The sequence below is a fragment of the Carassius gibelio genome, chromosome A4, assembly GCF_023724105.1.
Source record: "Carassius gibelio isolate Cgi1373 ecotype wild population from Czech Republic chromosome A4, carGib1.2-hapl.c, whole genome shotgun sequence".
Lineage (NCBI taxonomy): Eukaryota > Metazoa > Chordata > Actinopteri > Cypriniformes > Cyprinidae > Carassius > Carassius gibelio.
In genome coordinates, this window is record NC_068374.1 from 25010027 (window position 1) to 25024744 (window position 14718).

At 40.7% G+C, this 14718-nt stretch overlaps 1 protein-coding gene across 2 annotated transcripts; it reads left to right on the top strand.

Annotated features, from left to right (window-relative positions):
• The first annotated feature begins 163 nt into the window (after positions 1-163).
• Positions 164-13978, top strand: cdpf1 (cysteine rich DPF motif domain containing 1). 2 transcript variants are annotated; one of them, XR_008157305.1, is made up of 5 exons: positions 164-422; positions 5252-5363; positions 5643-5798; positions 6070-6117; positions 13262-13978. XR_008157305.1 is itself a non-coding variant. In XM_052577843.1 (3 exons), exons 1-3 carry the CDS (start codon positions 313-315, stop codon positions 5769-5771), a joined length of 351 nt encoding a protein of 116 aa, XP_052433803.1. In that variant the 5' UTR covers positions 164-312; the 3' UTR covers positions 5772-5981. The 2 variants fall into 2 exon arrangements, 1 of the variants encoding a protein (XP_052433803.1); XM_052577843.1 differs by lacking the exons at positions 6070-6117; positions 13262-13978 and having other exon boundaries at positions 5643-5981.
• The last annotated feature ends 740 nt before the right edge of the window (positions 13979-14718 follow it).

A 14718-nucleotide genomic window follows, 5' to 3' on the forward strand; every position in this document is an offset into this window, starting at 1 on the left:
TGCAATTTAATGAACCATTTCATGTTCTTTTGTTTTTTTGGTTTCGTATTCACTGACTGATCTGGTGTTTGAAATTAAATATAACGTTTTGAAAAATGTTTATAAAACCAGGAAACGAGCGGCGTGTGCTTGTTTTATTTCTGGGGCCACCCCCTGTCTAGTCTGATGTACTGCAAGCGTAAACTATTAAACGGAAACGCTTGACGCAGCGTCGTGACGTCACAGCATCATGGCGCGTTCTCCGATGGCGTGCAGACTCATAACAAACAGGACACAGACGCCGTGCAACACGAGAATCGCATACTAGAGGGAATGGATTTGAACGAAGGCTCCGCGCTCGGCGTGTTCAGTTGTGAGCTGTGCGAAATGTCCAGTCCGTACAGCTTCTACGGGCAGAAGCCGCCAAACACGAGAGCGATAGTGTAAGTACGCAAGCATTTGTGACACTGCACCATAGTGCGCGGGATATGGTCTTAATTGGCAAGTAAAAACGTTTGTAATATATAGCCTTAGTGATATGCGGTAAATAATGGCTTGAGCAAACTCGATCATCTTGATTACTGGCAGGTGATGGAGTAGAACTTTGCGAGTGGTTGATCATTTTTCCCCATACGTTTCCACGCAGTTAATGAAACCGATATGATTATTACATTCTTGGCATGTTATTGTATCAGGCCACTAAACTGCAGGATGAAACAAAAGGGTTGCCACGACACTGACCGAAAAGGTGTCATTTTTAATGTCGATGCAAAACTGTGACTGATTAAAGTCTAATTATTATTATTTTATTCTCATTTAAGTCAATGGCAATCAAAACTGTCTTCAAAATAATTTTTTTTTAACCCTCTACGGATACCTTGGCCAGACTGATGTGGATATGTATATTATATTTTTGTTATTTTGTCAACTTTTTTCAAAGACAGTCTGTTACCATTGAGGTACATTCATATAAACTCCTACTCCAATTGTATGGTGATCTGTTTGGCATCTCAACCAGTTGAATTGATTTTTGACCGCTCACGGTTAATCGTTATTTCCCTAAATACTGGTGAAGTTATTTTACCTTCCACTTCTAATGTCAACATCACAGCAAAACAATATACGTTCACATCAAGCACTATCAGAGGCTGATATATATATATATGCTCCTATAAGGAAAAAACTTAGGCGCCAAATGATTTTTTTAGGTGCCACAGAATAAACATGTTTTATGTGTTTTATTTAAATTATTTATTTTACATTTTAACTTTTTAATCATACTGACATGTTTATGTCTCATCTTTTCTTGACTTTATCAGCATTTTAATCCATCTTGTAGATGACCTGGGAATGAAGGTTCACTTAAAGTGGGAGCTTAATGTTTTTTCCAACTTGAAATATACAGTCATGCGTTGTTTATTACACAAAATCTGTACCAATATCATGGACCATGAGCAACACTTGGCCCCTGAGTATAGTTTGGGGTCCTCCTCAATGCATCCTGTACATGTTGTCATACTCTCTTAAAAATAAAGATGCTTCTTGATACCATAGAACCTTTTTTCCTGTCTAAATGGTTTCATAAAGAACCTTTTACATTTCAAGACAATAACAGCTTATGAAAAGGTCAGAAAGAGATTGTTCTTCACAGAGCCTTTGACTGAATGGTTCTTTGTGGAACCAAAATTGTTCCGTGAAGAACCTTTTAAGCTCCTTTATTTTTAAGAGTGCATGTCTTTCACACTTTCAGTCTGTTTTTCTTAATTAGTAAAATAAAATTTTATAGGAGGAGTTGAATCATGTAGACAACAGGTTAATGCTCCTCTTTATAGTTATTTAGCTGACTGATGATGGACACAGAAAGGTTACTGAGGTTAATATTACGTTGCAATGTTTACAAGCTTTACACGTTTTCTGCAGTTTGAAAGTGTTGTACTGTAGAATCTCTTATAAAAAAAAGCCTACCTTTTGATGTTAATTCATGTTCATTATGTACTCTAGTAGTAAAGAGCAAGGTATGATAGGTTCACGTGCTGCTTGAACTGAGGCACTACTCGCGATCGCGCCTGCCGCATTAGGGACCGTTCACATGTCAAGTCTTTTGCGCGGTCAAGTTCGTTATTTCAAATGTAGGCACGCGGTATGCGTGCGTGCTCATAATGGAAGTGACGCGCTCGTTTTTTTCCAGGCGCGTCCGCACCGCATCGAGTTAAAAACATCTCAACTTTTCAGAATCCCGCAAGCGCACCGCAGGTCACGTGACAAGAACCCTTTGGAATAATTTTAAAGCTGATACTTTGTTAATTAAAAGGTAACATAGCACAAAGCTTTTTACGATTACTGGACGGCAAGTGCACTTCAGATAATGAAGTTCATGCATTAACAGAACACAGCATGGACTAAGATCTTGTTAAGAAGAAGCCTTATGATTATAAACGAGAACTGTTAACGATATTGCCAATATCCACACAGATGACAGCTTTACCTGTTGTAGTTTGTTCAAGTTATGAACGAAATAGACGCTGATTTTCTGCACTTTCTCTTCAAGTCTCCATCATTTCTCTCTCGCGCGCGTTTATCAGGTGTGTGTCAGCGCTGCTGCGCGGCAGATGAGGACTGTTTAAAACTCTTTTTCCCACTAAAACGTCAATGCGCATTCTCTCAATGCGCGAATATAACAAAAGATGTGAATGCAAAACAATCAGTAAAAAAGGCATTACATGCAATTTTTTAAAGAGATAACATGTAAATACATATGCCTAGTCGCCAGTGGCGACCTCAGCTAAAACTTCACTCGCATTTTAATATTTATGGTCGCAAATGCGAGCCCTGTATATATATATATATATATATATATATATATATATATATATATATATATATATACACACACACACACAAAATCTTAGTACCAGTTGACTGGTAATGTGTTTTTAAAGAATTCTGTTCTCCTCACCAAGCCAGCATTTATTTGATCCAAAATACAGCTAAATCTGTGATATTGTGAAATATTTGTTGTTATATTAATCTTTTTGATCTCTTATATTAAAAATTCACAAAGATCTAACCTTTCATTGGATAATAAGAATTTAAAATGGGATAAATATTATGAAATGAATGTTTTTCTCTAATGCACATTGGTCACGATTAACAGCCCCCTTTTATTTAATACTTTTTGAAACCTCCATTTGCCAGTTTAACAGGTTTAAATTTTCTCCTATAATGCCTGATGAGGTTATAGAACACCTGACAAGAGATCAGAAGCCATTCCTTCATCCAGAATCACTCCAGGCCCATTAGATTCCCAGCTCCATGTTGGTGCTTCTCTTTTTACGTAGGGTTCAGGTCAGAGGACTGGAATGGTTATAGCAGAAGCTTGGTTTTTCACTCAGTGTTGTTTTTGTGGTTTGTGTTTGGATTATTACACGGTCGGAAGATCTAAACATGGCCCATTATAAGATTTTCAACAGAGTCAGTCACTTACAGATTTTTCTGTTTGTTGGTATTTGATAGAATCCATGATGCATTGTATCTAAGCAAGATGTCCAGGACCTCCAGCAGAAATATAGTCCTACAACATCAAACTTACAGCAGTGTCTTTCATTGTACACATGGGGTACTGGTGTGCACCAAACCCAAGGTTTTCTGACCCTTCGACTCAACTATTTTCTGCAACTCTCCAGCTGTGGTCCTTGAAGAGTCTTTAGCCACTCAAACTCAACTGTGCATTAGGACGATATAAACTCGTCGTCCTCATGCAGATTTGTAACACTTTGTTGTTTGGAAATTCTTAATTATTGCCCTGATGATGGGAAGATAATTTTTTACTTAAAGCCACTTCAGTAATTTGTGAAGTTCAATTATCTTTTGCTGCACATCAAAAATATATTCTTTGTTTTTTCTCATTGTGATGGATGATTAAGGGAATGTGGGCTTTGTTTTCCCTCCTATTTATATTTTCTATGGAACAGGAAGCCATGGCTGGTTAATTTCATGTTCATAATCACCCTGGAGTGCTCAGAATTGTGAATATGAATTAGAATATACTTCAGCGATATTTTAATTATAAAAATTTCTAGGGATGCAAATAATTGTCCAACGTGCATTTGAGAAAAACATTTATTTCACAATGAGACCCCCCCCCCATTTTAAATTCTTATCATCTAATGAAAGGTTAGATTTAATTTTTAAATCTTTTAAATAAAAGCTTAAAAGGATTAAAAATACAGATTAATTTTCAAAGCCTTCTGTTATCATATTAACCAAGGGTGCCAATATTTTTGGCTATAACTGTGTGTGTGTGTAGTATATAAAACATACAGAGCTATATTCTCTTTAACAATTAAGGATCCTGCTGTGAGTGAATCGTAGTTTGAGTTATAAGTTGTGCCCGTTTAGTTAATTTATTATTTGACTTGCATGCCTGATTAGCGTATAGTGTCAGGTTTTCTTTAAAAGGAAGATGAAAACGGGTTTTCAAGCATCAAAAACAAAAGTTTAATACAGCGTTATTTATATTTATTTTATTTTTTTTGTATGTTAGAATGTTCTGTTCATTTTATTTTATTGTTTTTTCTTCCTGAGCAGAAAAGAATGCCTGTTATACATTTTTACCATGATTTACAGAAGATATACACTAAAATGTTACTTAGTGTAACAATAGCTCATTTATCAACTAATCTTTTTAGGCTTGTTTAGAATAAGAATCTTTAGATTAATTCATTAAAAGACTGTATTTAAGGATCACAGAGCATTATTATTTGAAATATTTGCCAACCTTTGCCACTGTCCTTCAAAGCACTAGGTTTTACCCATTTATCACTAATACATTTTAAATCAATCTATCAATAAAAAAAAATAAAAAAAATTGTCACATGGTAATTTTTTTTCTTTTAGACATTTAAAATACAATTCAGAATAATTGTGGTTTCCTTTTTACATAAATATGTCTGTTACACAATGACAGTGGAAGATTATTTTACCCATATTTGGACACTGTATTTTCACTAACGTTATTAGAACCATTGGTGTTTCCATGGCCTGAACTGTAAAATGTTCTTCCTGAAATCAGCGATTAACATTTCAGATATGGAAAGGGCCTGTATGCTGCTGACGTCTGAGATAAAAGCTCATTTAAATGTTTGTATTAGTCCGTTTAAAAGACTATATCTTGGTTTAATGTCTGATCAATTACACGTAGCTGAATAATTTCATGAATGGCAGCGTGAAGGATGCCACTGGATTGAGATGTGCTTTGTCGTTTGTTCTTCAGGCTCTTGGAGGAATGTTACGGCATGAAGGATCCCTTTAGCCCAGAGAGAGAGAAGTTTCTGGTCTTAGGATCCAAGTGCTGTCTGTGCAGTAAGACGGTGTGTGTGGGAACGGTACGTGTAGACTTGATTTAAAAAAAAAAAAAAAAGCATGGCTCTCCAATAGCCTATTAGTTTTCCTCCTTTTTGAATGATTCAATGAAAGTAGTAATGTATAAATAAAATGATCCTCCATCTCTTCCATTATGTTCAGAATTCTAAAGATATATATCAAACAATATTTGTATGCTTGCATGCAGTGTAGAATATCGATGGCAGCATCAGGATCATTATGATATATATATGTTTTGGAATCAATGTCAACATAGTGATTGTGTTTTTGTTTTCTGACAGGACTGCAGTCTGTTCTACACCAAGCGCTTTTGTTTGCCCTGTGTGCGGGATCACCTCCATCAGTTTCCAGAACAAATTCAGAATGAGCTGCTGAGGAAAAAGAGTGTCCAGAAGACGTCTTCTTCATGATGCTAGAATGATTTAGTCAGGACACTAGTGAGCCATCTGGGCAGACACACAATATGTTTTATTATATTTGTATTTATGTGCAACTGGAGGCAGCAAAGCATGTTTTGATTAAAATCAATTTCTGTGCTGTCAATTACTGTGATGAATTTTACAAACGAGTTTTATGATAGTGATGAATGCCTTATGTTGCACGTAGCAATTATACAATAAGTGATGTTTGTCATTGGTTTTGGTTACTTGATGACTGAAAAGATAAGTGACTGATACTGTATATGCACGTGCATGTGTGATGATATAGGGGAGTGTCGAACCGGTTGTTGGAGCACAAACCTGTTGTGAGCATGAGCATGTGTGGGGAAATCTAGAATATACATTGATAGAATAGTATAATTGCTATAAGATAATTGTAAGTTAAAAGATAGACCCCCCCCCATGTAATAGTTTTTGTAATTTCAGTTATTTTATTAATAATGGTTATTTAATTATTTAGTACATGCATGTCAATTTGTAGTATACAGCTATGTGATGGGTGTCCAGTTGGTGGCAGTAAGCCAGAGTGAAAACACCCCGGAGAAAAACCTAGAAAAGAAAAGTTAGTTCACGCGAGGTTTTGAACGAGACTATCAGTATTGAGTCATGTTGTACTGTGTGGTACGGAGCTGTTGCGAATGACGCTGGCTGAATAAAAGAACCCAACCAAAACACACGCTTGTTCATTCCTTCAAGTGTGCTACAAAATACTGGCGACGAGGATGGGATCAGCGGTGCCGTTTTGAGGTAGTTGTCTACGAAGACGCTGAGCATGGACACTGAGCAACTGCAAGATCAGCTGAGCGCTGCGTTGCTCCGGCTGCAGCTCAATCAGCTGCACGAGGTGTGTGTGTATGTGAAACTGTCAGTGGAGGAGGGACAAACCAAAAGGCACTCGCTGATCAGATTAATAAATGAATCAGTAGAGAATGTTATAGAGACGGAAGATGACGATGTAGCCCGTCAACATGTGTTAGATTTGTTAGAGTTTTCTAGCAAGATGACGCAAAGCAGCGACCGCGCGGTACAAGATTGCAGTAGTGACGCAGACAGAAATTCGGCGGAGCTCGCGCATTTAAAGAGACAGTACACAGAATTGCAGCATCAGTTTGAGTTGTCAACAAATGTGTTAAAAAACGAAATCCAACGTCTGAGTTTGAAAGTTCCTGATGTGTCAAGTCCCCCTGTGTTTTCTGATCATCATCATGCAGTTCCTGAAGTCACTATCCGGCGTGATTTTAAGATTAATGGCCAAATTGGAGAACGTGGTCAGAAAGATAAGCTTTCATACAACAACTTGATGCACCAAATTGATGCTGGAGTGAACAAGGGACACAGAGAGTCTGAAATTATTGATGCTGTGATAAGAGCGGTGAGTCCAGGTATGAGCCTGCGTGATATGCTGGAGATCAAGACTGATTTAACCCTTTCTCAGCTGCGCACGATTCTTAAAGGCCATTTTAAGGAAGAAAGCTCCACAGACCTGTATCATCGGCTGATAAACATCACTCAAGAGAGCCGTGAGTCACCACAAAACTTCCTATTCCGTGCCATTGAGTTGAAGGAAAGACTTTTAGCTGCTGCTCGAGAACCAGATGGAGAAGAACCATACAGCCCTGATCTCATACAGAGAAGATTTCTGCGCGCACTAGGAACAGGGTTATCGAACGATCACATTAAGTATCAGCTAAAAACTTGCCTTGATGATCCCACAATCACAGATGAGGTTCTCCTCACAGCTATGAACGAAGCTGCAAGTCTTGAGTGTGAACGACAGCAAAAGTTCAAGAAAAATGCCAACATCAAAGAAACTAAAGTCAGTGAGGTTCCAGTAGAACTACGTCAAAGTCAAGAGAGAACGGGTCATGCTGTGGGAGGTAAAGAACAGTCCACATGCACACAATTAAAAGCTTTGAAAACTCCACAAGTCATGGACAAGAAAGACTCTGAGCTTTATGAGGTCGTTAAACAGCTGAAAGAGGAGATCGGAGAAATGAGGAAAGCGATGAGTACTTACCGTTCCACGCAGCCCAGAGAAAGGAAGCGAGGATGCCGTGGATGTCAAGATAATGGCAGAGGTGACCAGTGTGATCATTGCTTTAAATGTGGGCAAAGTGGACATCTTTCCAGAGGGTGCAGGGGACCACCTACAGGAAGAACCGAAAGAGGACACTCAGCTAGCAGTATGGCAGTAACAACTCACACCACACCCTCACTGTGGCCAGAACATCAATATGACACCTTGTGTGATGGCATTAAGCAGCTGGAAACTCAGGAAGCAGTGAAGCGAAAGGAGTGTCCTCTGCAGCATATCAGACCCATAACTACTAATCAGCTGTCGACCAAACATAATGCAAAGTTATTGAATTTGATCGGAGAAAAATGTATGGTGAACTGTTTCTTTGATGGTGTAGCAACAAAAGCGCTATGGGATACTGGCTCACAAGTCTGTCTCATGAATGAAAAGTGGCGAAAAGAACATCTCCCACACACAACACTGCGTGGCCTTGAAGAGATCCTAGGCCCTGGAACCCTCACCGGTCGAGCAGTGAATCAAACAGTGATCCCGTTTGAAAGCTGGGTCGAAGTGACATTCAAGCTGGGAACAGACAAAAACACACCGTTGGAACTGGAGGTACCGGTATTGGTATGTGGTGACGATGAAGTGGCAGAGGAGCCCATCATTGGTTACAATGTCATTGAGTACCTGTTGAACAGTGGTGTAGAGCGACCTACCAATGTAAAGACCAAAGCAATGAGTACTGCACTATCCTGTGACTGCAAGAAAGCAGAGGTTTTGCTGAACTTAGTGAGAAGCCAAGACGAAGTGTTCAGTGATGGAGTAGTGAAGGTAGGAAAGTCAGTAACAAAAATCCCTGCCCAACAGGCTAGAGCTGTCAAATGTTGCATCAAAACGGGCCCTTTGCTATCTGATCAAGATGCTCTTTTTGTACCGGATGAGTGCGCTAAGTGGCCAGATGGATTGAGGGTGGAGGAAAACATTGTTTGCCTTAAGAGAGGGACCTGTTCACGCATCTGTATTTCTGTGATCAATGATACTACTCATGACATTGACTTGCCTCCACGGGCAGTTCTGGGCCATATACAGCGAGTAAAAGACATCTACCCTGCCGAGGTGAGACCAGTGACCGCTCAGAAAGAGGTTGCATGTGCGACTGTTGCTCACACCAGTCAAAGCCTGTTCCAAAAAGATGGTGAACAAGTCAGACAATCTACAGAAAACGCAAATACAATGTTAACGGTTCAAAAAGAAAACCTATGGGACCCTCCTGTATGCATTGATCACCTAAAACCTGAACAGCAGCAGAAGGTGAAGCAGCTTTTAAGGGAGGAGAGTGGTGCTTTTGCTCGTGATGACAGCGATGTAGGTTGTATTCCATCTCTCCAGCTAAAAATCCGCCTCCATGATACCACATTCGTAAAGCACACATACATGTCAGTCCCGAAGCCACTTCGCAGAGAGGTGAAAGAATACCTGGAGGATCTGTTAAATAAGGGGTGGATTACTAAATCTAAGTCACCATATTCTTCACCAGTAGTCTGTGTGCGTAAAAAAGATGGAACTCTCCGCCTCTGCTGTGACTATCGGGAGTTAAACAAGAAATCCATTCCAGATAGACACCCTATTCCCCGCATACAGGACATGCTCGACAGCTTGGCAGGCAACACCTGGTTTTCAGTCCTTGATCAAGGCAAAGCCTATCACCAGGGTTTTGTAGAAGAATCCAGCCGACCTCTCACTGCCTTCATTACACCGTGGGGACTATATGAATGGGTGAGGGTCCCTTTCGGATTGTCAAATGCACCTGCTGAATTCCAAAGGAGCATGGAGGAGTGCCTGAGAGAATTGCGTGATGAGGTATGTCAACCATATTTGGATGATAATTTAGTTCATTCTAAAACATTTGATGATCATCTTCAGGACATTAGAAAAGTGCTGCAGTGTTATCAAAATCATGGTGTCAAACTAACGCCTCGAAAATGTGAAGTGTTCCGAAATCAGGTACGATTCCTAGGGAGGCTGGTGACAAAAGATGGGTACACGATGGACCCGGCTGACGTTGCTCCTGTCCAAGCACTGAAAGAAAGGACCCCTAAGACAGTAGGTGAGGTGAGAAAGTTGTTAGGATTTCTCTCCTACTACCGATCATACATTGAAAACTTTTCCCGCAAGGCCGCACCTCTCTATCTGCTGCTCGCCGAAAAAAAGACACCAACAGGGAAAGTACAGATGAAGCGGAAAGGAAAAGGGAAACATGGCCAAGGACAGCTTGTGTCATCACATCCAGTCACGTGGACAGATGAACATCAAAAGGCCCTGTGTGAGTTAATCGATTATTTATCTAACCCACCAGTGCTGGGATATCCAGATCTGGATGACCCTTTTGTACTCCATTGCGACGCTTCACAGGAAGGCCTTGGTGCGGTGCTTTATCAAAGGCAAAGAGGCAAGTTAGTGGTAATAGCATATGGATCAAGAACCCTAACCCCCCCTGAGAAAAACTACCATCTTCACTCAGGAAAGTTGGAGTTCTTGGCCATGAAGTGGGCTATATGTGAGCGGTTCAGGGACTATGTCTATCATGCACCATCATTCATTGTGTACACGGACAATAACCCTCTCACATATGTGATGTCAACAGCCAAGTTAAATGCCACAACGTACAGATGGGTAGCGGAACTTGCTGACTTTCGATTTACCATCAAATACCGCCCAGGAAAGTCAAATGGGGACGCGGATGGCTTGTCGCGTATGCCGCTGGATATGGAACAGTACATGAAAACCTGTTCAGAAGAAGTGCACCCAGAAGTCATGGTCAGCTTATCTCAGTCGGCAATAGTACAGAGTCAGGAGAGAGGGCCGTGGTTGTGTCCACTTACAATTGAAACTGCGTTGTCGGGAGAGCAGGAGGAGGAGTTATTCACTTCAGTTGCAGAGATCCCCAAGGAGGTACTGAGAAAAGCCCAAGAGGAAGACCCTGAAATCAGAGAAGCTGTTACGTATCTAAAAATGAAACCCCGGCCTGTGAACAGAAGTCAGGGTAGAGAGCTTCGGGGACTGATGAGGGAAAGAGCAAAATTATACCTGGATGAACATGGTCTCTTGTTTCGGAAAACAGCAACTCGTGATCAGTTGGTATTGCCTAAGACATACCATGAGCTCGTTTATAAGGAGTTACATCAAGACATGGGCCACCTGGGAGCAGAAAGGGTGCTGAACTTAATTAGAGATCGGTTTTATTGGCACCACATGCAAAAGGAAGTGGAACATTTTGTCACACGTGTTTGTAGTTGCTTGAGAAGCAAGCGTCCAAACAAACTGACCCGAGCTCCTCTGGTAAACATCACCACCACTTATCCATTTGAGCTGGTCTCTATTGATTTTCTGCACCTAGAGAAGAGTAAGGGAGGTTATGAATACATTTTAGTTGTGATGGACCACTTCACGCGATTCGCACAGGCGTATGCATGCAGAAACAAGAGTGCCAAGACAGCGGCTGAGAAGGTGTTCGGGGACTTTGTTTTGAAGTTTGGGTTCCCGACAAAACTGCATCATGACCAAGGTAGGGAGTTTGATAACAAGCTGTTCTCAAAGCTGCAAGAGTACAGTGGCGTGCAAGGCTCCCACACGACACCGTATCACCCACAGGGCAACGGTCAAGTTGAGCGGTTCAATCGAACTTTGCTAGCAATGCTGAGGACCTTACCAGAAACTGCCAAAGCTGACTGGAAGACGTCACTTGCAAAAGTTGTGAATGCATACAACTGTACGAAAAGTGAGGCTACAGGGTTTGCTCCCTATTATCTCCTGTTCGGCCGTACTCCCAGACTGCCCATTGATATTATGTTCGGTGTACCAGCAAAGAACCAAAGCACATCGTACCATGACTATGCTGAGGACTGGAGAAAGAGAATGACAGAAGCTTACAAGTTAGCCTCAAGAGTGTCACACAAAGAGAAAGAAAGAGGTAAAGCTTTGTACGATAAGAAAATACACGGAGCTGAACTGATCCCTGGGAACAGAGTACTTGTTCGGAACTTCAAGGAAAAAGGTGGACCTGGGAAGCTTCGATCATTTTGGGAGGAACAAGTTTATGTCGTCACCAAGAGGAAGTACCAGGATAGTCCAGTATATGAAGTTCGACCTGAACAAGGCAAAGGGAAAACAAGAACACTACACAGGAACCTCTTGTTACCGTGTGACTACTTACCTGCAGAGAGAGAATGTTTGACTGGAAGACCTGAAAAAGAAAACAAGAAAAAAAGCCAAGACTGAAAAAACATTGACACAGCAAAATCAAACATTCTGTGATAGTTCAGATGGTGAGGATGATTGGAAATGTCTGGTTGGAGTGCCAGTCAAAAAGGAGAATCAGAGCGTCGGAGAACCTCCAGAACCTCATTCAGAAGACACAGTGATGCTGAACGATGCAGAATCAGAGGTTGAACATGAACAAGGAGCAGGAAGGCGAGAAGACGATGTGTCCTCATCCAGAGAGGAGGCTGGAGAAACTGATGATCCTGAAGAGAGTGACGGGGAGACTCCTTCACAACCTGCCTGCAAAAGAGTATATCCTTTGAGAAACAGAAAACAAAAAAAATTGTTTACTTACCATACTCTAGGTCAGCCTAGTATTGTAGATGGGTAAACTGCTGAATTAAATCACAGTAATTAGTTCTAGTTAAAATGTTAAATTAAGATCAGAATAAGATTGAGTTCATATTTTTGTTTGAGAGAGAAAATAGTTACCATCACATTCCGGAAGAAAACATTTAGTAAATTGTTTCAATGGTGCAAGGTTATATTCCTTCAGTGAAAGTACAGATTCCTGTTGATAAACAGCGATGGTGGTAGAAGATCATGGTGCACAATGATGTCTGCTACAAACACACTGCATGGAAAAGGAGATACATGTTGTGTGTCGTGTGACAGTATAGCACGAGTACTAAAACTGTTGTATCACTGACTCCTACCAAAGAAATGATCTACAGGTAGATGACCAGTAATTTATTCTGAGAATGTCGGGACTACATTCTGTTTTGTAGGGGAGAATGTGGGGAAATCTAGAATATACATTGATAGAATAGTATAATTGCTATAAGATAATTGTAAGTTAAAAGATAGACCCCCCCCCATGTAATAGTTTTTGTAATTTCAGTTATTTTATTAATAATGGTTATTTAATTATTTAGTACATGCATGTCAATTTGTAGTATACAGCTATGTGATGGGTGTCCAGTTGGTGGCAGTAAGCCAGAGTGAAAACACCCCGGAGAAAAACCTAGAAAAGAAAAGTTAGTTCACGCGAGGTTTTGAACGAGACTATCAGTATTGAGTCATGTTGTACTGTGTGGTACGGAGCTGTTGCGAATGACGCTGGCTGAATAAAAGAACCCAACCAAAACACACGCTTGTTCATTCCTTCAAGTGTGCTACACATGCAAACACTACCACCACACCAAACCTTCAGACCTGCCACCTCCTAGATCCTTCCGGCCTTAAGCTCAGGCCGAGTCTGACTAAACCCGACTTAGTTGCAAAAACCACAGGCAAGTAGTGAAGTATAGGTTCCAGCACATGCATAGTTGGAGATCTGTGGCTCAGTGGTCTGAGCACTGGCAGACAGTGCCAGGGATCCCTGGTTCAAATCCAGCCAGATCTCCACAATGAATCAATTGCAGTGGGCAGAGAAGGAGGACTGGAGTGACTGACAGGACCAGACTGAGGAGGAACAGAATAGAGAGGCGGTTAAAACAAATTGGACTGGCTGCCCTGACCCAGGATGGAGCATTGGCATTGCTGAGGAGATGGAGACTGGGACAGCTGCCTGGATGGAGCACACAGTGGTGAGACAACAGTGAAGAGGAGAGTGATGACAGCACCTGAAGAAGGGGGGACCATGACTGGGGTCCCCCCCCCCGGCCTCCAAGACAACGACCAGCCAGGGTTATGGACCTCTCTCTTGAGACCATGAGTAGAACCCTAAATTACTTAACTCTGGCAGCTGAATTGATTCATCCACTAGATGGCAGCAAAACCATTAGGACTGTAACAACTTTTTTTTTTCCCTCAGTAGACAAACATTCCACAGCAAGGAAAAAAAATGACATGCCAAGGGTTTATTTCAATAAACAGATTATAACTTTTAACAAAATTGACTTCACGGTACTGCTTTAATACATTCTATGCCCTCAGATCGGTTATCAATTCACTCATCTATAAAACACACTGATTTATACACATCACTTTTTTTTGTTACTTGATGAGGAGCTGGACAAAGCAGTGAACCTCATACATATTTTTCTTATATTTACCCTTTTCCACGGAGCTCAAACCAACATGATTCGGCTGTGATGCTAAAAAGTGTACACACACATAGACGGAGATGCTCTTGAAAAGAAAGTCTAAAAGGGGCTTCTGGAACATTTCAGCTACTTATTACTGGTAATGCCACAGATAAGCTGCTTGCCAACTATGACCTCAGACTTGGCAGAGAGATAAATCATACAGATGTTCCCATCAGCCTCGGTCACACCGTGATTGTGCATTACAGCTTTATGACATGCTCACATGCACATTATAAAACTGTGCTATTATCTTTTTAACACCTTCATGACACATTTAGCATTACTGATTTAGACAATTGGCAAACCACAATTTAATCTGCAGCTGTGTTGCCACATCAACAACATTTAATACTTTTTCACTCCAAGGCCCTCATTTAATTTGCACAACTTTTTCCAACTATATTTTAATTTAAGGGTCAATGCTTTCTGTACTGTATTCATTTACTCAAGAAAAAATTATATATATATATATATGCAATAACCTTATATTTTTTGCTACATCCCTCTGTCTTAATATATTCTTTGCCTATTTTATTTATAGCAAACC